At 39.9% G+C, this 22,384-nt stretch overlaps 4 protein-coding genes across 7 annotated transcripts; 2 read left to right on the forward strand and 2 right to left on the reverse strand.

Moving 5' to 3' along the window:
* The first annotated feature begins 240 nt into the window (after positions 1-240).
* Positions 241-8,924, forward strand: LOC121970345 (AFG1-like ATPase). 4 transcript variants are annotated; one of them, XR_006108905.1, is made up of 16 exons: positions 241-399; positions 650-792; positions 879-1,128; positions 1,312-1,400; positions 1,489-1,589; positions 1,692-1,814; positions 2,847-2,916; positions 3,070-3,156; positions 3,250-3,315; positions 3,633-3,725; positions 3,806-3,862; positions 3,943-4,071; positions 4,150-4,240; positions 4,457-4,545; positions 8,263-8,416; positions 8,602-8,924. XR_006108905.1 is itself a non-coding variant. In XM_042520997.1 (16 exons), the coding sequence occupies exons 3-16, from the start codon at positions 897-899 to the stop codon at positions 8,666-8,668; spliced, it is 1,488 nt and encodes a 495-aa protein (XP_042376931.1). In that variant the 5' UTR covers positions 241-399; positions 650-792; positions 879-896; the 3' UTR covers positions 8,669-8,924. The 4 variants fall into 4 exon arrangements, 2 of the variants coding, with proteins under 2 accessions (XP_042376931.1, XP_042376932.1); XM_042520997.1 differs by having other exon boundaries at positions 8,223-8,416; XM_042520998.1 differs by having other exon boundaries at positions 259-459; positions 8,223-8,416.
* A 788-nt stretch (positions 8,925-9,712) lies between these two features.
* LOC121970346 (cocosin 1-like) lies at positions 9,713-11,896 on the reverse strand. The gene is made up of 4 exons (XM_042521000.1): positions 11,307-11,896; positions 10,980-11,248; positions 10,452-10,919; positions 9,713-10,380 (listed from the first exon to the last, which is right to left on the reverse strand). The coding sequence occupies exons 1-4, from the start codon at positions 11,857-11,859 to the stop codon at positions 9,982-9,984; spliced, it is 1,689 nt and encodes a 562-aa protein (XP_042376934.1). The 5' UTR covers positions 11,860-11,896; the 3' UTR covers positions 9,713-9,981.
* On the forward strand, positions 11,734-16,374 carry LOC121970347 (endoglucanase 16-like). Its single transcript, XM_042521001.1, has 5 exons — positions 11,734-11,864; positions 13,267-14,402; positions 14,475-14,888; positions 14,984-15,238; positions 15,538-16,374. The coding sequence occupies exons 2-5, from the start codon at positions 14,160-14,162 to the stop codon at positions 16,189-16,191; spliced, it is 1,566 nt and encodes a 521-aa protein (XP_042376935.1). The 5' UTR covers positions 11,734-11,864; positions 13,267-14,159; the 3' UTR covers positions 16,192-16,374.
* Positions 16,375-16,479: 105 nt separating this feature from the next.
* Positions 16,480-22,367, reverse strand: LOC121970349. Its single transcript, XM_042521003.1, has 3 exons — positions 20,740-22,367; positions 20,577-20,643; positions 16,480-20,459 (listed from the first exon to the last, which is right to left on the reverse strand). The coding sequence occupies exons 1-3, from the start codon at positions 20,791-20,793 to the stop codon at positions 19,603-19,605; spliced, it is 978 nt and encodes a 325-aa protein (XP_042376937.1). The 5' UTR covers positions 20,794-22,367; the 3' UTR covers positions 16,480-19,602.
* Between the last annotated feature and the right edge of the window lie 17 nt (positions 22,368-22,384).

Raw genomic sequence — 22,384 nt, forward strand, 5'->3', positions numbered from 1 at the left:
GACCATAGGCCCAATGCACGCAGGCCCACAGGCTCTTATGACGAATCTCTCCGAGGAGGAGAGGGGACCTACGCAAAGCTCTCCTAGTTACTTGATTAGTTGAAATCATAATGTCGCGTAATCTACACGAAACACTGGATCCTGTAAACACCCCGTATACATTAAGACCACTGCATCAGGATCAAATTTTAGCCGTTCAGCTAAACACAGTTAGTGGCTCCGCATGATACCGTATCCGTGTGATCAGACGTCCCTCCTCGTCGTACGATATCCTGTCGTACAACAGACACGGTACGCGAGTATTCGCCGATAAAATGGAGAAGCTCGAATCTGGAAGCGACGTCGAGTTCTTGTGGCTTCGGCCCGGTTCCTGTGCAAGTTGACACGGCCGACCTCAACGTAAGAGTAATCTTGATCTTTTCTCTCGTTGCTGTTGGGATTCGGAAGTTTAGACATTTGGTTGGTAGTATTTTGATTGGTGATGATTAATTTTTGCAAGTATTTTCATAACATATGTCAAATTTCAGTGATATTGTTGCGTTCCCTACTTTATGGGAAGTGCTTATTTGTTTTTAAAAGTTTGGATTTTTTATACTCTCAGCAAAACTCGATCCCTTCTGATTCATCTTGTGTTTGCTCGATTGCACAGGAGAACCCATAATCAGTCTTTTGGGGGTTTCAATATTCTGAAATTGGGCGGATAAGTTCATGATTTAGATCACTGAAGAGTTCGATTCTGCTTTTGCCTTCTGGTTTATTTCCCAGTGGCTTTGTTATTGCTTTCTTTTCCAGGTTATTGTTTTTCTTTGGAAAATCTGGATTTTCTTTGCTTTCTTATTTTAATGTTCTAACTCATATTTTACTTGGTGTTTTTGTAGCTGAAATATTTTAGGTCAATGAGGAATTCAGCTCGGCCTCTTCAACAAATCCGATATCTTTTCTGTTTTTACCGAACAGACATTTCATTAAACAAAGCAGGGAAAATTGATCAAGTTTCTATTTTTGTTAACCCTATTGCTTGTCATCCAAATGGGGCCATTTATGGTAGAGAAATCAATAAAGACCTGACTTACAGTATGCTGTTTTCCAGGGCTTTATGCTCTACCTCAGAAAAGTTCTCTATCAGAGGTTTACTTTTATCGTCATTGTTTATTACCATGCAGAAGAGCCTTATTGTTATAGTCATAGCTGAAATTCTGTTTTGCCTTTACCTCAGCAATCATAATTGTATACTAATTAATGCTATATGAATATACGAAGTATGGATTTTATTTATATTTTTTATTTTGTTATACTGTCTACTTGAAATAGATTCTTCTAATGTTGGAGGAGTTGGTCCTTTGTTGGAGTATGAAAAGAGAATTGCCGTGGGAGAGCTTGTTGGTGGAGACAGCTTCCAGGTTTGGGTTACTGCTCTCTTGTATCAATGGTGCCTCTGGGCTGACAGTATCATTGGGTGATCTGAGATCTCTTTGATTGTGACCACAGATAGAATCACTTCGAGCACTACAAAGGCTTTATGAAGAGCTCGTGGAGCATGAAGATGATTGCCAATTGGATAGGTATCTGTCATCAAAAAAATCTGGGAGGTAAGTGAAATGCACAATCTATTAGTGGGACATCTCGTTGAGCTTCTACTCCAATCTATATTTATATATTGTTTAATTGTTTTTTAATGTGTGAGTGTGCAGGAGTAGGTGGTTGTGGTCTCGTCTTATGCCTCGGTCTAATTATTCACCAATCAAAGGACTGTACCTTTATGGAGGAGTAGGCACTGGAAAGACAATGCTTATGGATTTGTTCTACAATCAGCTGTTTGTCTCCTCTAAGTTCTTTGTTGTTATGATTCGGAGAATTCATTGCTTGTAACAATCTTTTTTAGTATATAAACTATTAGTTGATTATAGGAATCTACTTGTATATATATAGAGAGAGAAATGATAGCTTCCACACCCTTATCCGGCACATTCATGGGCAACCCTCACAGGGCGCCCGAATTCTCAAAAGTGAATCGGAGCACCCAAGAGTGCCTTCGGGCACTCGGACCTATGAGAGTCGCCCATGATGTGCAGAATAAGGGTGTGCGGGCTAAAAACTTCCTATATATATATATATATATATATAGTTGTCATTTTTTTAGTAGGTTGATTTTCACTTATGAGGAACCATGATGTAGAGTGATTTACCATTTGAGAAGCTAGTATTTGTTTCAGTTATTATTTTTAAACCCTTGCCATTATATATATATATTTTTTTTTGAAAAGTGAAAAAAAATGAACAGCTGTTCACTCGGTGAGGATTTGTTAGGAACTGATACAGTCACAGCACATTCCAAAATTAGAATGGAGTCATCAACAGCAAGTTTTGCTGCTATTCCCTCCAAGACCATGAAAAGATACGGCCAGAATCTAGCAAAGAACAACATATTTACACCTTCAGCCATTGGCCAATCCTTTTCCTTAAGTGCCATCCTTGGCAAACATTTTACCCATTAATTTCCTTATAAATGCCCAATAGTGTGTTGGTGATCTTATCATCCAAATGCTAGTAGCCATTGTATTTTATTTATTTTGGATAGCAAATGGAAACAGCCTTGGCGCAACGATAAAGTTGTTACTTTGTGACCAAAAGGTCATAAGTTCGAATCCTAGAAATAGCCTCTTGCAAAAAGCAAGGTAAGACTGCATACAATGAATCCTTCCCTGAGACCCCGCATGACGGGAGCTTCGTGCACCAGACTACCTTTTAACAAATGGAAACTTTTTTGCTTTTCAAACCCTTTTGTCTTTGCTTAAGCTGTCCACTTTCTTTCACTTCTGTATCTAATTCCATCTTTATTTGTATAGGCCATCATATTGGAGGAAGAAAAGGATGCACTTTCATGATTTTATGTTGAATGTGCATAGAAGGCTGCAGGTGAAGTTGGGTTGAAATTTATCATTGATATATTTTTATTAGGTTAATGATCATTCTAAATTTTTGTTTTCTTGAACTAGTCCCATGGTATTGCTGTATGCTCATTTTGACTTCATATATGTACAAATTCTGTCTTAAAAAATATAACCGTAGGTGCATAAAGGTGTAGCAGATCCACTTGAAATTGTTGCTGCTGAGATATCAGATGAGTCCATTCTGTTATGTCTTGATGAATTCATGGTATGCTTTGATTTTCAGATTAGTTGTTATTCTTTCTACTTTTGGGATTATTGTATTTGACGATTAAATAACTGTCAAAACAAATGCTTGTAGGTAACTGATGTAGCAGATGCATTGATACTAAACCGTCTTTTCCAACATCTTTTCAGCAATGGCATGGTCTGTGTTATTTGATGCTTTTTGTACTTCAATTTTTTTTAAATATATATAAAGCTGATTATTGAAGTGAAGTCTTGGCACAACGGTAAAGTTGTTGCCGTATGACCTGGAGGTCACAAGTTCGAGTATCGGAAATAACCTCTTGTAAAGTAGGATAAGGTTGCGTATAATAGACTCTTCCTCAGGACCCCGCATTGGCGGGAGCTTCGTGCACAGGTTGCTCTTTATATATAAAGCAGATTATAATGTGTGATTTATTCTTTGGAAACTTTGTTCACCTTTTTATTCCTTTCCTGGTGCTGCCCATTCTTCTTCAGGTTCTTGTCTCTACTTCAAATCGTGCTCCTGACCAGCTTTATGAAGGTGGTTTGCAAAGGGACCTATTTTTACCTTTTATTGATATCTTGAAGGTAATGAATGGTTTACTTGAACCTGTAGCGTATCTTAGTATATATTAACTTCTAACTTACCTTGTGTCACTTTGAGAAAGGAAAGATGTGTAATTCATGAAATTAGCTCATCAACCGACTACCGGAAGCTGCGTTCTGTAAGTTTTGTGCTTTATTCATCAATCAATCCATTCATACTTGCACAATTTCCTTAAACGATAAATTGCACTTCTTGCAGGCGGAGAAGGGCTACTATTTCATTGAGAAGAAACCCACTGGACTTCTTACAGAGATGTTTAATCAGTTAATAGGGCCTGAGAAACCTTGTCCTCAAGTTGTTGAAGTTGTAATGGGTCGGAAATTGCAGGTCCCATTTCAATTAATTGGATTCTTCAAAATTCATACTCTTGTTGGAAATAAGTCCAGCATTTCTGTTCTCATTTAGGTCCCACTTGGAGCTAATGGATATGCGTATTTCACTTTTGAGGATCTCTGTGAAAGACCTTTGGGGGCAGCAGATTACCTTGGATTGTTTAGTAAGTTATTTGTACTCTTCTGCATCAACTACATCCAATATGTATTTCTACGCCATTCCATGTCAAATGGGAGTGCAAGGAATTCTTCTCTCATATCTTTTGGATCGATGTAATGATTTTGATCTATCAAATGAAAGTTATCCAATAAATTCCTTATGAAAAGCTATACATGTTTTCCTATATCTTGTTTTTATGATTTCCGCTATTTTTATGCAGAGAAATTTCATACACTTGCACTTGAAGGAGTTCCCAAGTTTGGGATCCACAACAGAACTGCTGCATATCGGTTCGTCACATTGGTTGATGTGCGTCTCAAACTTCCCTGAATTCTTGTCATCACAAATTATATAGTCATAGACTGTTCTAAAGAATAGTTATTTAGGTTGTATCTTTTGATGCCTTATTCATTCTGCCTTAATTAGAGCTATCTGAAAAAATAATTTCAATCATATGAAGCATGGATGAGGTAGATGATCAATTATACAAGAATATAAATATGCATTTACATTGCAATTAAGTTAGCCAGTAGTGCTAATTTCAGCTGGTTTGTGATAGATTTGCAATTAAGTTCAAGGCTAAATATTTTTTTAGTTTATTAATTGAATAATATAGCTGACACCAAAAATTTGGAAATGATGGTATTTTGTTATTGATGTTTTTTTTAAGAACAGAAGCAAGCAATTTCATGTATATTATGTTTCTCGTGTAAAGGTTGGTTCTTGGTTGGTTAGAGTCCTAGAGAACAGGACATGAGTATGGCTAATATCTGATGCTCCTGATGATAATGCATGAATTTTTTTTTTTGTAAGGGTTCAGTTCTTGCATTAAGTTAGGTTTTAAAGTTGTTCATCCTTCTTTTTTGTAGTGTTGGCCATTATATAAACTATTAAGTTGTTTAAATATTACGCTTTGCATCTCTGTTAGATTTCCTCTTAGTTTTTGCACACCTTTCCACTTGAATGATGCATCTCTAAATGAGACTTGATGAGGGGAGAACTACTGAGACAGGGAGATGGCAGGCAGGACTTCTTTTTGCCCCGTCTATTTTTTTGTCCAACTTAAGCTCTGCGGATAACTAGAGCAGTATCTAATTTAGTGTTAACAAAGCAATGATATGTTGCGTAGAAAATTTATGTTACCAGTACTGGGACTTTAGTCCGTATTCTCATAGTAACATTGCAAATATATGGTGTTAATTAGCTATTCAAATTTCAGTCAAAATGTTTATCACTATATCCATTCTAGCCTTGCTAGGTGGACAAAAGCCTTAAATTGACCAGTGACCACTTGTCTTAAACCTTGATGTTGGTGCTGGAAATTGATTATATGATGAATATTATGTTTGAACGCATTTTGTTTGAGGCCACAAGAAGTCTTATTTGTATCGTTTCTTAATCATTGTTGCCGATGAAGAATTTCTATGATGAAAACACTTTCTCAGAGGATAACTTATTGAGGATGCCGATTATTGTCTATTGCTTTCTGAATGCTGAGCTTTAACAGCTCTCGTAGTTGGCATACATAACCTTCGAATCTTTGTCTGTGTATGTTTAAGAAATTAATGTCTATCAAGTTTTCTTGAGCAATTAGACAAGATTCTGAAAATTTACCACAAGTGACATGATATAAATACAACTGTTAGATGGGAGAAAGTAGAGAAATAGAAAGAGATGAATTACTTAGGTAGCTTTCTGTTGAAATACAATACATGACATATAAAAGAAAGAATAGAGAGACAACTAAAGAAAAGACAATTGCTTCGTTATTATTGATGATTGTCATAGACTAACAAGCCTATTTATACATATTGCCAAAATAATATATGTAAAATATAATGATAAGCATGATAAATATAGAAATATTAATAAATATGATTGAGATTGAAATTCATAGTAATTGAAACCAATTGTTGGACAGATATTTTTGTGGGAGATGTTGAACATTGAGTTTTGTTACCAATTTATTGGAACATCTTCAACTAGACGACCAATCAAATCATCTAAAACAATGGCCACTAGTAAAGAAAGAGTTAAAAGCTATAGTTTTGCTACTGCTGAATTTCTGGAAGAGGCAGCGAACTTAGTGACTTTGGAAGAAGAAGAAGAGTCACGACTGCAATTCTGATGGTTGGAATTTGCTGGAGCAGAGGAAAGGAAGAAAATCTGTTGTTGTGCGCTAAGCAAAACTTGGAAAAGCTTGCTATTTGGCCGGTTAGGAGATGGCTAAAAAGAGACAACACTCAATGGAGGAAAGATTGCTGCAAAGCAGAAGAGGTATAAGAAGAAGAAAGGGAGAGGAAGACAACGAGAGGGAAGTAGTTTGTTGTCCTTGAAATTAAAGATAAGGAAAGTGATGTTGCTCTGGCTATGGGAAAGACAGGAAGTGGAAGAGTAAGAGGAAGAAAATGCAGTTGTGATTAATGGAATCATGGTTCTTGAAAGAGGAAGAAGTAGAAGAGGTGGAATGTGTTGCTGCTATTGAGAAGAGAAAGAAAGAAGGTCGTTGCGAGGAGAAGCTTTGACGTGTGCCTGTCGTTGGTGGTTGAAAAGAAAATACAGAGGAGTAATAAGGAAGCGGTCGACGGCCAGAAAAGAGCAGCAAGGTGCTGCTATTACAACTATAAAGCAAAGAGAAAAAGTACTGCTGGAGAAAAAGAAAAAGCATGAGACTGATCTCTCTTGAGAGTTTTATTGATGGTAAGGAGGTGAAAGTAAAGGGAAAAAAAAGGACACGTAGTTGTGGTGGCAGGATGAAAAAGAAGAAAGAGAAACTAAATAGAGGAAAGAAAAAAGTAGAGCAACATAGAAAGGAGAAGATTGTTGTTGTGAAGAGAAGAAATAAAGAGGAGGGATAGAAGCATGCTTTCATTGATGAAGGAGCAAATTTTGATACCTAGTTAGCAGCATCTTGATGAATCTAAGACCATTGAACCTTGGCATGTACTTATCCATGGTACTAGAGAGCAAGGCAGAAAAAGGAGAATAGTTTTTTTTTTTTTTTGGCTCAAAAGAGAGTAAAGCTGAACTGCACGTTGGGAAAAAAAATTAAAGAAAAAGAGAGAAAGAAATTAAGGTTGGGAAGCAATTGAAATTGAGGGAAAGTGCTTTTGATTGCTGGTGGTGGAAGAGGGGGAGATGGTGGTACCTAGATGAGGAAGTAGGAGGTAGCGGCCAATTGTTTTTTGTTTTTATTTTAGGAAAAAAAAAAGCAGATAAGGAAGGGAAAATAGGGGAGAGAAATCTTAAATCCTCCTTAGGGGAAAAAAACGACAAAGTGCAATGCGAAAGAAACAAAAAAAATGAGAGAATAACATTATAAGAATAGGAAAGAAGATAGAAGAGCAAGGCGCGATGGAAAAGGAGGAGGACTATTGGGATGGAGATGGGGAAGGGGAAGGCCTGTTGTTGTTGTTTGCTGAAAAGAGAGTGAAGGCTACAGGGAAGATGCTGAACTTGCTATTGCTAGAAGTGGAGATCGGTGTGCATATGGCGGTGGGGCTGCTGCTGCGTGGGTGGAAGAGAAAAGGGGAAAGAGAGGAAAGAGGAAGGTGTGAAGGATTGGCTTTGATACCATGTTAAAATACAAAACATGAACACATAAACACAGAAAAGAAAGAAGCAAGAGACAACTAAAGAAAAGACAATTGCTTTATTATTGATGGTTGTCATAGACTAACAAATGTATTTATACATATTGCCAAAATATATGGAAAATATAATGATAAGCATGATAATATATTATGATGAATTTGGTAATAATAAATTTAGAAATACTAATAAATATGGTTGCGATTGCAATCCAAACATGGTAAGTCATCTTAATTGAAACCAATTTCTGGACTGCTGTCTTTGTAATCATTATCCGAATCTTCGTAAGAATAATAGGTTTGCTAAAAGGACATTCCTGCATCCATTTTGCAGCTATATTCCCCCGGTAAAAATAGAAGATTCTAAGATTGTAATTGCAATACCTTTTGTAACAGGTAATGTATGAGAATAAAGCTGTATTATTATGCACTGCAGAGACATCACCTGTGGAGTTATTTGAAAAAATTGTGACAGTCACTGATGCCCAGAAAATTTCTCCTCGATCTTCTTCACGGTCACAGAGATATGATGATATCGATCTTTGTGTTGATAATGAGCTAGGATTTGCCAAAGAGCGAACCATTAGCAGGTATGACTGAGAAAGTAATTGAATGTATATATATTGAATCTATTGTTAAGTGATTGATAAACTTTATTAGGACCTTGACAACCTGTGTAGTTTCATTCTTCAGACTTCTTTCTCCTAATTCAAACTTATGATTCTAGTGTTATTACTTTTACTGTGGTCCTCTTTGACTATGGTGCTTCTGTCAGATTGACGGAGATGAATAGCAAGGAGTATTTGGAACATCATGAAGTTCATCGGCTGGCTCGACATTAGTGCGATTCTTTTTCCCACCATCTTTAAAGGTGTGTTTGGCATAAAATCTGCCCAAAGGAGTCGATTCATGAGTTCATTCCCTTCTTATTATCCCAGGACTCAAAAGTAGGCATTCCATCTGGCTTGTTCCATAAATTTCCTTGTGTTATATGATTATAAAAGAAAAACACTAAATTGATATTTTATTACCATGATCTCTTACAATGTATGTATTTATATAAAATAAATAAATTACAAGAGTTAATTTGGCCTATCACTGAATGATTTTGCTTGCATAGTTGCTGAAAGAGTAGATACTGCTTCAAGGAACACTCAGAAAGTCTGTTAGCATTGTTAGACTCCATATTCTCTGAATTTGTTGGTGTTGTATCAAAATTACCTCTTCATATCTTTGCCATGAATCTGGTACCAAGAATGTTAAGCAAGGTTTAAAATTTCGACTCGTGTCGAGGTTTCGGTCTTGCACTAGAACGATACGGTTTCGGTATCATATCGTATTGTGCCGATATAGTTTCGATATTTTTTTAATATAAAATATATTAATTAAAAATTAAAATATTTAACATAAATATTTAAAAAATAAACAAGATAAAAAAATAATCTTTTAAAAAAGGAAAAGATATGAAAATAGATAAATAAATAAATAAATAATTTATTATAATTTTTTAAATTAAAATAAATGAAATATAAAATTAATTAGATAATTTTATTATGGTTTAATAAAGTCTCTTTAGATTATCTCCATCATAACTAGAAGTTGATTAAAAAAATTAAACTAAATTTAATTAAAAAAATCTAAAATCTGACACCACTCATGAACCTGCACGACTTCAGTGTTGTCGCAGGTTGCACGATCAGCTATGGTCGCGGGGATTGCATGACTCCTTTGGTGTCACCACGTTGGTTGTGCGACCCCTCTGCAGCGATCGCAGGATAGCACGATGCCTCCACGACAACAGCAGAAGGATTATGCGACCTCTTCGCTACTGTTGCAGGGTTGAACGACCCCTCTACTGTGACCACGAGGTCGCGCAATATGTCGCACATGTCGTAGGTCTGGTGCCGGGGTTGTGCCGGTGCTGATTGCCGAGTGGAATGAGACGTTTGGTCCGTTTCGATCATTTCAGCATGATACTTTAAATCATGATGTTAAGTTTATCGGTTAAACGAAGCTGAACAAGGTTCAATTTATTTAGCAGCACACAGTAGTACAACTGATGGATCTCTTTGACTGCAAGCTTTATTCCTCAAGGCTAAGATGGCTCTCAGGTTTTATCTGTAAAACACAAGCCTTATTTAAGTACTCTCTACTCTCACTGGGAAGCAACAGCTGCTTCCCTAGTGAATCTTGGTGCAAAAAGGCCAATCTCATTGCCCCTATTGAACTTCAACCTCATCGCCTCTTCTCTAGAGACGCGGTAGGAGTTCATCAGCACCTCCACAGGCATGCCGCGCAGAGCCGATGTCTTCCCCACGACATGGCTGACCATGGCGTTGTCGTTCGTCTTGAAGGCCACCCACTCGAAGCTCTCACTCTGCGCCTTCTTCATTGCCATGTAATGCTGTGGAATCACAATCAACTGGCCCTGCCGAAGCTCGCCGTCGAAGACGGTTCTACCACGAGGTCCGACCACCTGCATCCGACAGCTTCCGCGCACGACGTACTTTATGCTGTGTGCGTTTATGTTCCAGTAAGGCGCAGTTAAAGCATCCTGCAATTATATTATGATTTCTGTTGAAAAATAGTTTGATAACTAACATGTTTTGCAGTGATTCTACGTACCCGACGGAGAACTCCTCGCTCGGCGCTCATCTGGATGAATCTGAGAATGGGAAGCTTTTGGCTGTTGATGGTGGTCATCGTTCCGGCTCGAGGGTTGTAGTAGTCTGCCAGTGCGGTGACTGCCATGTTTTGCCTAGCTTTCATGGTGCAGAAGGTCTCGTCTAGTCCATTACGTTCACAGCGTTGACTTTCTTGTCTCTCCTCGAAGCTTTCCTGCTGCTGCGTTTGCTCTTCTCTCGTTTGGGATGGATGCAGCACCTGCAGGCCCCTCTCCACTCGAACGATTTCTCCCCTGTTGTCGTCGAGATTCTGCATCCTCTTGACCATCTCCGGGTCGACGCCTAAAGCCTGGGCGAGCAGCTCGCGGTCGAAGCCCATGAGGAGATTCTTCCCCATCCTCTGCTGTTCTCTCTGTTCTGGCTCGAATGGCTGCTGGGCTTGTCGTTCTTTTCCGGCCAGTAGGAACTCCTGCACCGAAGTCAGGATTATTTCCACATCTAAGTTTTGTAGTTAATTGAGTTGACTAACTCTGTGTGTGCGATCTAGCTGGTTGGCGTTGCTGCCGATGTCGGTGACGGTGACTGCTACGACGGGGACTTCGCCGTAATTATAACACCAATGAGCCACTCCGGCGGGCATGGCGATGACATCTCCCTCACGGAAATAGTGGATCCTTTGGTGTTCGTCCCTGAACCTCTGGCTTTGGCTTGCCTCCTCTCCCATTTGTTGCTCCGTTTGTCGGAACGATTGGTACGTCTCAGGGCAACCAGGCATCACCATTCCCATCATGCCCTTTCCTGTATATTGTTCCATTAATCATAAATATAAGCAATGCGGGTGAAGTGATCGATGAACCTTGGAGGATGTAGACGAGGCTGGGGGCGCTAGAGAAGGATGGCAGGAGCAGGCCTCTTGGCATGATGGTCCGCCGGTGCGCGGTCACGGCAGCACACTGTAACTGCTCATTGTTCTGGTCGAAGTACTCAGTGAAGCCGGCCTCGGAGGGAACGCGCCGGTTGGGCTCGAGGGCAGTGAGCCTCTCGAGTTGGCATTGACTCCGGTAGCCAAGGCGACGCATGCTACTGAACGGCTGGCCCATGGACTGCTGGCCGAAGCCAAGCTGAGCCTGAGAGCCATAAGAAAGGTGGAGCACGAAGAGCGCAATGAGGAAGATGGTGGATCTCGCCATGACTACGTTGCTGTTGCTCTCAGTGGAAGTAACTACTTTGAAGATGAACGGAGAGCGTACGTGTAGGTATTTATAGGACCATGAGTTCGGAGGCCCGTGGAAGGTTTGGTGAGTGGTTGCAAGGCTTATCGAAAAGGGCAAGAAGCGTTGTGTGGTTTGGTAAGAACTGGACAAGCTAATCTGTTGAGAACTTGAAGAACAGTCAGCAGCGAAGAACATGTGAGGTTAGTTTTTTCATTTTTATTTTTACTGTGTAAATTCATTTTCAAAAATTTGTAAAAGTTTTAATTAATTTTTCAAGTTAATGTCATTTGATCACTTTTTTTTTCCTTACCCCAAGCTACTTCAAGAGTTTGATGATTTTGTTGATTTCATATTGTTATTTTGAAACTATATATGTTAGAAAAGAAATAAAATATAAAAAATTAGAAACAAAATTCAGCTGAATTAGAAAAGTTTAAAAAATATTTAAATCATGTACTCTAATTTTAAAAGTATTCCAATTCTATGTTACCCTTATTACTGTCCCAGTTCCATTTTAGCAGTCAAACTTATAATTATTATTTTTTTTTTTTAAAAAAAAATCCATAGAAGTGTTTAAAGATAATTTGATCCTTGAGTTTACAATGCTCGATTGAAATGAGAAACACCACTGTTTATTAGGTGAAGGCTCTAAAGAAAATCAAACACCTCACTTGGTTAAAACTTGTACACTGATTTGTTGATCAAATTTCATCATAGATGTTTTAGGCCAGTATTGTTATTGTAGATGATGTCAATTTTCCTTGAGCTTAGAAATAAGGACAAGTAATTCAGTTCCTTAGTTTGGTCTTTGATAGTTTTTTTTTGTGAAGGTGCTTTTATTTTATTTTCCCATGGTACATAAAAACCATCTCCATTAACTCTTTACTTCAAGATGATGACAAATCATTTGTAAGCTCTTAGAGATTTAGCTCAGTTTAAATATTAACTATTACTCGCTGCTTTTGTTGATAAATATATCTATGTTTAATACAGATTCTTGAAAATGCTTCCCCTGGTCTAGTAATTTGTCTGTATATATACGAGTAAAATTACCAGCATACGTTCTATGACATCCAGGCTCTCTCAGTTACCTATTCATACATGCATAAAGAGTGTTGTTCAAGGGCCTTGAACTTGTATGCATAATTGTTCATTCATAAAGAATGATGAGTGTATTCATCATACATGCATAATAGCTGTGCAGTTCCCTATGAGAGATTTAGCTCATTCTCTCTGTTGTATGCATACTCTCTAACCTTGAACTACTTCAAAAAAATTTCAAGGTTAAAAGGCCTTATGGGGATAAGTTCACGAGTTTCATGATAAGGCCAGTGCAAATTCTGAATTTCAAGTTCTACAGAGTGGTCTTCAACAATTCTGATATACATGTTAGCCATTTCACTTACAATGATCAAACATGCAAAAGAAGGTTACCTCCATTTTATTCTCTTTATCTGTCTCTGTCTGTGAATCGCAATGTATTGATGATGTTGGATATCAGTCGTTGGCCCCGCTAGCTTGATCTCCATCAAATGCATCCATCTCGTAGAACAGCATACAGATTTCTGTGTCAATTATTATTTGTTCTGAATCCTTTTGCAGGTTAGGTTAGCAGATGGATACTGCATCCTTCTTCCAATTATCAGGCAGAGTTTGAAGAACTGAAGCTTCCCATAGCCACCGCAGTCAACATCGTACCCGACATCCATGTTTTCATTTCATCCCTTTCAAAGATAATATCACTCATAATGTTCAAATCCAGAGGTAGCCATTTCGATTTGCCTTTCTAAATCAATCCATCAAACGCAGTCTGTTCCAGTCTGATTTCATAGACACTGTTGTAAATAAGAAACCAGCAGATGAGAATCACAAGACCGAAGTCAACCTTTTCTTCCCCGCTGCAAGAAATGCAGAGTCAAACATCAGTTTCTCTAAGACGACCAACCCAAGAACCCAACTTGGACTGCTAGTTCTTTCACAAGGAAGCTTGATTCCTCAGGCATCATACTTCTTCCCAAACTCCTAAATTATATTCTACACGCCATCGTAGATCTCTTGACTCAACAAAGGTACTTCTTAGTTAGTTATCAAATTTGAAACATATTCATGCATCATGAAGACAAAGGTTTGGTTTCAGCTGACTTTATTTATATATATATATATAAACGTCTCCTTTAAATTCTTACAATGTTAGGCATGGCTTGGAAAACTGAAGCTTCCTATTTGGCACACCCTGACTTTGTATGTTTTTTGTAACCTTTTGCCACTTGGCATTTTTCCATTTATCCCATGCATCATTCATGTAGCTGATATCTTCAATTATATAACTAATTCTTCATACCAACTAATGATCGAAACTGCACGTTGAGCATGAGTTCTTCATTTCCTTGGTCAGAAGTCCATGAGTCAATGTGTGACAAGATGTATAAGTAGGCTTTAGGATCCGTTCTTGAACTAAAATTTTCATTTAGGTTTGTTAGATAGATTGTGTGTGCATGATGATGGAAAAGAAGGGCTTAAAGTTTAGTTGTAAGCTTGTTGTGAAATGTGTGATTTTTGTGGTTTTGTTGATGAACGATACTCTGTTTCCGAGTAGTGCCTTTGCTTCGTCGGAGTACAGGGAGGCGCTTGCCGAGAGCCTTCTGTACTTTGAAGCGCAGCGCTCCGGCCGCCTCCCGTACCACCAGCGCGTTCAGTGGCGCGGCCACTCCGGCCTCACCGACGGGCTCGAGCAAGGAGTGCGTTTGATTTTTCTTATTGGAGTTTTGATATGGATTGATATTTACAATTGGGGTCGACGATTGCTGCAGGTGGATTTGGTGGGAGGATACTACGACGCCGGCGACAACGTCAAGTTCGGCCTGCCGATGGCGTTCACGGTGACGATGCTGTCGTGGGGGGTGGCGGAGTACGGCGGGGACATGGCGGCGGCCGGCGAGCTGCGGCACGCGATGGAGGCCATCAAGTGGGGCACCGACTATTTCGTGAAGGCCCACACGCAGCCCCACGTGCTGTGGGCTCAGGTGGGGGACGGCGACACCGACCACGGCTGCTGGCAGCGGCCGGAGGACATGACGACGTCGAGGAAGGCGTACAAGGTGGACGCGGAGCACCCGGGGTCGGAGGTCGCGGCGGAGACGGCGGCGGCGATGGCCGCGGCCTCGCTGGTCTTCAAACAAACCGACCCTCACTACTCCCACGTCCTCCGGCACCACGCTCAACAGGTAAATCAACCAACCAACCAACCAACCAATCAATTTGCTTTTTTTTTCTTTGGTTTTTAAATCTTAGTTCGATCGCTGCTTTTAATTTCTTTCAGTTATTTGAGTTCGGGGACAAGTACAGGGGGAGGTACGACGAGAGCGTGGAGTCGGCGGCGGAGTACTACCCGTCGGAGAGCGGGTACGGGGACGAGCTGCTGTGGGCGGCGCTTTGGCTGCACCGGGCGACGGGGAAAGCGGAGTACTTGGACTACGCCGTCGACAACGCGCACGCCCTTAACGGCGCTGCGTGGGCCGTGGCCGAGTTCAGCTGGGACATCAAGCACGCCGGCGTTCAGATTCTTGCTTCCAAGGTTCGCTAGCTACAACCATTTTTCTACTGATCGATCCAAGTTTAGAGTCTCGCGTTTGATCGAAAAGTCTTTTCGATTGGCCGTGTCGATCGGTTGCGGAAATGACGAGCTTTAGGTAGGCAAGGATTGACTTCAGGTTTGTTGTCATGCGTAGTAAAATGCTAATGCTCACGGCGAAGTCAACGTGTTTGAACTTTAAGATACGATCACCAAATTTTGCCTTGGTTTTGGAATTGCGTAATTTAATGCGGAGAATATTTTGGAATAAAAAACGTTGACTAAGATCTTTTTTTTTTCAGATATTGATGGAGAAAGGAAGGCAATTGGAAGAGGAGCAGGTGAAGACGTTAGAGGAGTACAGGTCCAAAGCGGAGCACTACTTGTGTGCCTGCTTGAGCATGAACCTTGACGACGCCGACAACGTCCGCCGCACCCCCGCCGGGCTCCTCTTCGTCCGCCCCTGGAACAACATGCAGTACGTCGCCAGCGCCGCGTGGCTGCTCACCGTGTTCGCCGACTACCTGTCGTCAGCGGGAGGATCAGGTCTCCGCTGCGCCCGGGGCCCGGTGGGGCCCCCGGAGCTGGCGGCCCTCGCGCGGGCACAGGTGGACTACGCCCTCGGCGAAAACCCGGCGGGGATGAGCTACCTGGTGGGGCACGGGCAGAGTTTCCCGGCGATGGTGCACCACCGGGCGGCGTCGAGCGCGTCGCAGCGGGAGGCGAAAGCCTTCGTCGGGTGCGCGCAGGGGTATGACGAGTGGTACGCACGCCGCGGTGCCAACCCACACATTCTCGTCGGGGCGGTGGTGGGCGGCCCCGACGAGAGGGACGCGTTCGCCGACGGGAGGGAAAACTACATGCAGACGGAGGCGTGCACTTACAACACAGCGCCGTTGGTCGGAGTCTTCGCCAGGCTGAGTCGCCTCGAAGGAGATCAAAGGGACAAGACATGAATGCAACAGAAGAGTTTCGATTTTTGCTGTTCATTTTTGGGATTCTCGTGGAAACTGGAAATGTAAATTATTGTTTTTTTTTCTTTTTTTTTCTTTTTAAGAAAACATGTAAAATTAAAAGACGACACACACACGAAAGTAGCAAATACAAAATGGAAAGAATGTATTTTTATTGCCTTAAATCTATTTCAAAAGTTCTTGGAAGTCGAGCAACTTGAGAATTAACGAATTATGAAGTAGCATATGAAAAGACAGAAGCTTGCCCATTGATTGATCAGCAAAATGAAGTGTTCAAATACTCTAATCACATAGAGTGATTTCTTAAGATAGAACAGACTCAAACAGGTCTGCATGGGCATGACAAGTAAGATCTTTGGCTCTAAGAAATTCTAAAAGCTATTAAAAGTTGCAAAGATAATCATCAACATGAATAACAATTGTCCACTGGAATGAAAACTTCCAAGAGATTACACTATGCATCAAATCATACCTTCTAAATGGCAGCTGAATTAGCAAGGCCTGCTTCCTTAATAATAAAAGTCATTAAGCTGCTTAGGAAGAAAATAAACACTTACGTTGAAAAGAACTTGACGATCCAAGGCGTGATGTGCACATATGGTAAAGCGTGACCAATGGTGAGAGAATATTACCAGATGTAGGTAGCAGTAGCGCCGGTGACTTCACGGAGAGATCGGTCCAACCCGACGATCCATTTCCTGGTGTCTAACTGCAACTTGAGACAGATTAGGAGTCAGAAATGGACATAATCAGGCCAACCTTGAGTTGAAGTTCAAAATAGTGTTGGAACAATTGCATCTCCTTCCAATTTTGGAAAGGAATTATATGCCAAAATGTACTTAGGCATCAAAAGATCACACAGGTACATGATTTATTTGTTTATCACCTTCTATTCTTTTAGTATAGCGACAAGGATTTAATATGAAAATAACTGTTATCTATCATATTCATAACTTCGGTAACGGAATTACATTTCCACTTTAACAAATTGAACGAGACATACTATACAGAAATTGAACAAATTGAAACATAATTTTTGTTAAAAGTAAAAGTATCTGATAGATGACTAAAATCTTAAATGTGAACGGCATATTTAGCAATTAACTCTAACGTAATAACATGTTTGCAAATTGTATAATAGTGAATGCCAACTTCTGTGGATAAATTCTTAATCTCACAGCACCAGACAATGAAGTAAATCATCTGGGCCGAAATCATGGTTGTTCAGTTTAAACTTACAGAAGCAACAAAATCGCTTACCCAATTTGATAGTTAAATGGGTATTTCAAAATAGCTACTGTGGTGAATCCACAACAAGAAAAATATTAAAAACAAGTTTCATAGCACTTACCTGAGGAGAACACCTTCGCTGACATCAAGACCAGCCATGTAGTGTACCTCGTTAGAATGAAGTTTGTAATATATCATCCCAAAATAAAGCAGCTTGATTCATCACCAGAATTCAACTTTCAAATGACGCCTCTTAAGTCTCTTCTCTTCCGGTACTTTACATTCGGCCAATCTGTTTCATGAAATTTGCTCCAGACTTTCCATACAAATGTAGTTCATCATCAAATGGTGACCATATATGCTCACCAGATGCAAGGTTGTACTTCCCAAAATAAAGCAGATTGCTTCATCGCCAGAATTCCTCTTGCGAACAATGCCTCTTTAGTCTATAATTTTCTCTTCGTGTACATAACATTCGACTACTCTGTTGTACAAAAATTATTCCAAATTTCTATACAAATGTAGTTCATCATGACATGGTTGTCAAAACACTTCAGCACCATTCATGTTGATCCTATAACTGGAAATGTTGAATACTCAAAGAACCTTGTGATGACCAACTGACCAAACCTCAATAACCAAGGGAAGAGCCGCCTGTGGTTTCTCGTTAACTCTTATCGTCAAACCAAGTTGACGTCAACTACTCTTTTTATAAGGTAAGGCATAAGGATGGCAAGAAATTGAATAATACTGCCAACACTTGAGAAATCAAGATGTTCTTAAATACCAGATGATGGAGAGGACCAGTAGCAGCTCAGGAACTTTTGAGACAATAATCCAAATATAGAAAATACCTTATGTTTTGCTAATCCATCAGCACAGACAGCTCAAAACTTCTCGCAGACATGCAATCTGCAGGATAACGAAACAATGGTCCATAGCGAAGATGAATGTTATATCACCCACTTGCAATTCTATCTGCAAATATCTCGAGAAGTCTCATCAGATGCAGCAATATACGATGCCAAACAAACATAAAAGATTTTCTTGTAAAGATAGATGCTCTTGGCTAGTCTACGATGTCGTTGAGGATGCTCTCAGTTAGTCTATTATCTTGTCGAGAAATATCAGAAAATGGATGACAGAAGCTCACTCAATTCGCCAATCAGAAGCAAAATGGCATAGTTGAGCTCCAACTATAACTGAAACACCACATTGTATTTGGAGAGATTTCTCCCAGAATTGCCCCATGGATTGAGATCCTCCCTATGGCACAAACTTCAGTTAACTTCGCATTAGATTACAGATCAGTTCAACATTCAGATTTTATGGTCAGAGGTAGAAAGAAAAATACAGACAATTTTCATAGACTAGCACTTAAACTAATTATGTCCCCTTCCAGTGTAAGATCTTCAAAAGTCAAGCTACATAAGTTCATTTGAGCATGTAAAGGATAATACACTCTGAAGCCAAATGTGTAACCATTGCATATACCATAAATCTGATGAATAAATCTCTTTTGACAAAAAGAACTTGCATGTGATAACAAAATTATATGGAACATGATGAATAGCACTTGAAAAGAAAGACAACAGCCATTGAAGAAAGAACAAAAATGTTAAACATATCCAAAATCAAAGATGTGTGTAAGAAATTTCTTTATGAACTCTTCAAATACCCTGTATGTAAAATCATAGTGGATTCAAAAGATCATTACATAAACCAATATATATGTATCTACAGTATTGAATAAAGAAAATTCCTTTGCCATAACAAATGCAACAAATACTACCTTATATGCTAATGGTAAGACAAGAACCCAACTTACAATTAATGACACCAGTAAAAGCAAAACAAATTTACAATAACACTTGAACTTTGTCCTATGTAACAAATTTGCATTAACATAGTGCTAACTTTCATTCATTGTATGTCTGCCTGAGAATGCACTCATCCATACATATGAAGAACACATTCCCCCAAAATTAAATTACCAAAAACAGTTCTTATACAGTTGATACCTACACATATACACACAATGTTTTTCTTGTGACAAAATAATATAAGCTCTATATTAATGAAATGCAAAAGACACAGTTATCCTCAGTTAAGAAACAGTCACTGGATGAAAAATGAAAGAAGATAGCAAGTAGATCACTCTTCCTAGGTTCTTGAACTCATGCTACAAGATCGAGAGAGGCGAAGAGCCAAGGTTGGTATTTCACTCATAATGCCAACCTCGCCACCTGCCACAGGAGCATAATGCTTCCTGCATCCCGGCCAGCGCCCATCTGCCTCAAGAATTCGCTTGTGGCAGAACAGGCAGAGGCGGAAGCCACAATTGCAGGGTAAGAAGCTTGAGTCCGTTAGATCCAGATCCTCACAGCAGATGGGGCACGGAGTAGAGAGGATGTCACGCTGTGCCCACCCAGATGCTGCGAAGCGACGTGCCATGCTAACAGGGAAACTCCGCTGCTTTGAGAGGTTGGGCAGACTCTGGGGTCGGAGAGTGTCATCTGGCCTCCAAGCCCTATTGACTGCCTGCTTAGCCTCAGGTTTTTCCAAACTCTCCTGGTTACCCTTGTTAGTGCGACCCAATTCTGCAGTAGAATCAGGCAGAGTGGCTATAGGGTTCTGATCAGGCTGACTGTGGTCATCTGCTAACTCATCCGCTAAGGTCTCCCAATCGTCAACTCCCTCATCTCCTCTCTCCTCGTGGTCATCCGCTTCCACTTCGGCGTCGCTGAGGCTTCTCGATGACGATGCAAAACTGCTACCGCTACTAACACTATTAGCAGGACATCCATTTGCATTGCCCCCATGAGTCGGAGAGCCTCCCTCGCTGTCGTGTGAACTGGATCCATCACGCTCCGTCGAAACCCGAATTTCCTCCTCCTCTTCCTTCAGCCCGATATTCATCTTCTTAGACAGCGCCGGATGAGGGGGCGGCGACGACGCAGGCGATCTACTTGCAGACACCAAGCAATCCTTGTTCTTCACTGCAGATCGGGAACAGAGACCTGTGACAAAATCAAATTTTTAAGACTGCACAACGAATCGAGAAAACCCTAGAAAAGAGAGACCGAGAGATCGGAAAAATCAAACAAACAGAATCCCACCCAAAATCGAGCAAGTACCTTGAGAGAGCCACTGCTCGCGCCGAGCGTCGAGTTTGCACTGCTTCAATTTCGCCGACCGGTGGGTCTAATCCGAGAATAGAACAGCGTCAGGCACGCAAATTGCGATCGAATTGCATGAATTAACGAAGAAGGATAAGAAAAAAGGAAATCGAATTCTTACCTTCTTTTTCTTGGCGATGGCAACGGCGCCTTCAGACACGAACTCGGAGCCCATATCCTGTGGAAATCACGTAGAGAATAGCCTTCTTCCGGAGACGGAGACGGAGCAAGCAGAGTACGAGGAGGAAGCGGCAGAGAAGACGAGACCGAAGCGAAAAGGATAACAGGACACACTTGCGGTTTTCGCTTTCGTTCCATTTTATCTTCAACCCGTAGGTTCGTCAAAGAGAGTCAGTTACCAAAATACCCTTAAGGCCATGTTTACTAGAAAGGAGATAGGTGAAAGGATCAAAGGAGATAGGAGAAAGGAGAAAATCTAGCTTCCGTGGTTTACAATTTTAGAGAGGGGAAGATTAAAGGACGAATTTACCCTCACACACTCTGTCAATCTCTCGCGGCTAACCCTTATCGGTCACATATACCGGTCACATATACGTGTGACATTGGTTATGCCTATTCACACTCACTTGTGCTCATACACACCTAGATAATATCTATATCATCATTGTTTAATTGTGTCAAAAGATGAATACGTTCGCCCCTAACGCCCCCGTCAATCCGTCCCAAGGTCAATACGAAAGAGATAAATCACGGACAATTACTAACCTTTGGAATAATGATTAGCACATAAGAGAGGTATTTATCTTAACTTTGCCGAGATTTAAACCCCAGACCTCATTGTGGTAACACCTCATATGCTAGCCACTAGACTCATCCGAGGGGACACCTATATCATCATTGTTCAAGGTTGATATGTCTATCAACTCTTTTAGCACTTTTATGATATTTAAAGTACCCGGCTATGTTATTAGATCTATCACGGTGGTTCAAGGTTGATATGTCTATCAATTCTTTTAGCACTTTTATGATATTTAAAATACCCAGCTATGTTATTAGATCTATTACGATAAACCAACACGGAGTTAGCATTGTTAGATCAAATTCAAATTTATCCCTATTGTAGTAACAAAGATAATTATATTCATTGTAGACCCACTTCACAATCCGTTCTCAAATTATATAAAAAAAAATAAATCATGAAATAAGATGTATGCCTATTGTACTATGGGAAATGGATTTTCTGACTTTGAGTCCAACCTTTTTCTATAGCGGACCAGGTGGGTTTGGATGAAGATTTTGGAAGGGGTAAATGTGGAAAAGTGGTTTGTTTGAGACGAGTATTAAAATGATTTCTTTCAGTCGCCTAATAGATTTTTGTTGACAACCATGTCAGCTATTGTTTCTGTTCATTTCATTTCATTTCATTTCATTTCATTTGAGAAACAATTGGCTTTGCCTATTTATTTTATTTCACCCCTCAAATTTTATAAAATACATTTTGCTTTCTAGCCTTTGCAAACCTATAAAAGCATCCACATCTATCAATTTTCTAAATTATACATTTATGAATAGTATTTCTCTAAATTTAAGAAATAAATTCTATTCCCTAAATATTATAGAGGAGCGAGAAGAAATAGGGAAGTTGATAATATTGCTTTACAATAAATTCCATTCCCTAAATTCTTTACAATGTTGCTTTCACCCTATTATCTATCTCCTCTTTTACTAAAATATCTCTCATAATTCTAAAATCACCAAAAAAAAAAAAAGTCTTTAGTATAAATCATAATCAATTTTGTAATTTA

The sequence above is a fragment of the Zingiber officinale genome, chromosome 4A, assembly GCF_018446385.1.
Source record: "Zingiber officinale cultivar Zhangliang chromosome 4A, Zo_v1.1, whole genome shotgun sequence".
Taxonomy (NCBI): Eukaryota; Viridiplantae; Streptophyta; class Magnoliopsida; order Zingiberales; family Zingiberaceae; genus Zingiber; species Zingiber officinale.

Excerpts from the sequence above, each read along its gene's own strand:
- LOC121970349 (XM_042521003.1), bottom strand. The coding sequence starts at position 20,793 with ATGGGCTCCGAGTTCGTGTCTGAAGGCGCCGTTGCCATCGCCAAGAAA. Across the intron at positions 20,644-20,739 it reads CCATCGCCAAGAAAAAGAAG|ACCCACCGGTCGGCGAAATT; the intron begins GTAAGAATTCGA and ends TTCTCGGATTAG. Across the intron at positions 20,460-20,576 it reads CGAGCAGTGGCTCTCTCAAG|GTCTCTGTTCCCGATCTGCA; the intron begins GTACTTGCTCGA and ends ATTTTGTCACAG.
- LOC121970346 (XM_042521000.1), bottom strand. The coding sequence starts at position 11,859 with ATGTTCTTCGCTGCTGACTGTTCTTCAAGTTCTCAACAGATTAGCTTG. Across the intron at positions 11,249-11,306 it reads CCTCGTCTACATCCTCCAAG|GAAAGGGCATGATGGGAATG; the intron begins GTTCATCGATCA and ends AACAATATACAG. Across the intron at positions 10,381-10,451 it reads AGCGAGGAGTTCTCCGTCGG|GATGCTTTAACTGCGCCTTA; the intron begins GTACGTAGAATC and ends ATATAATTGCAG.
- LOC121970345 (XM_042520997.1), top strand. The coding sequence starts at position 897 with ATGAGGAATTCAGCTCGGCCTCTTCAACAAATCCGATATCTTTTCTGT. Across the intron at positions 3,726-3,805 it reads CTTTTATTGATATCTTGAAG|GAAAGATGTGTAATTCATGA; the intron begins GTAATGAATGGT and ends ACTTTGAGAAAG. Across the intron at positions 4,546-8,222 it reads GGTTCGTCACATTGGTTGAT|GTAATGTATGAGAATAAAGC; the intron begins GTGCGTCTCAAA and ends CTTTTGTAACAG.
- LOC121970347 (XM_042521001.1), top strand. The coding sequence starts at position 14,160 with ATGATGATGGAAAAGAAGGGCTTAAAGTTTAGTTGTAAGCTTGTTGTG. Across the intron at positions 14,889-14,983 it reads TCCGGCACCACGCTCAACAG|TTATTTGAGTTCGGGGACAA; the intron begins GTAAATCAACCA and ends AATTTCTTTCAG. Across the intron at positions 15,239-15,537 it reads TTCAGATTCTTGCTTCCAAG|ATATTGATGGAGAAAGGAAG; the intron begins GTTCGCTAGCTA and ends TTTTTTTTTCAG.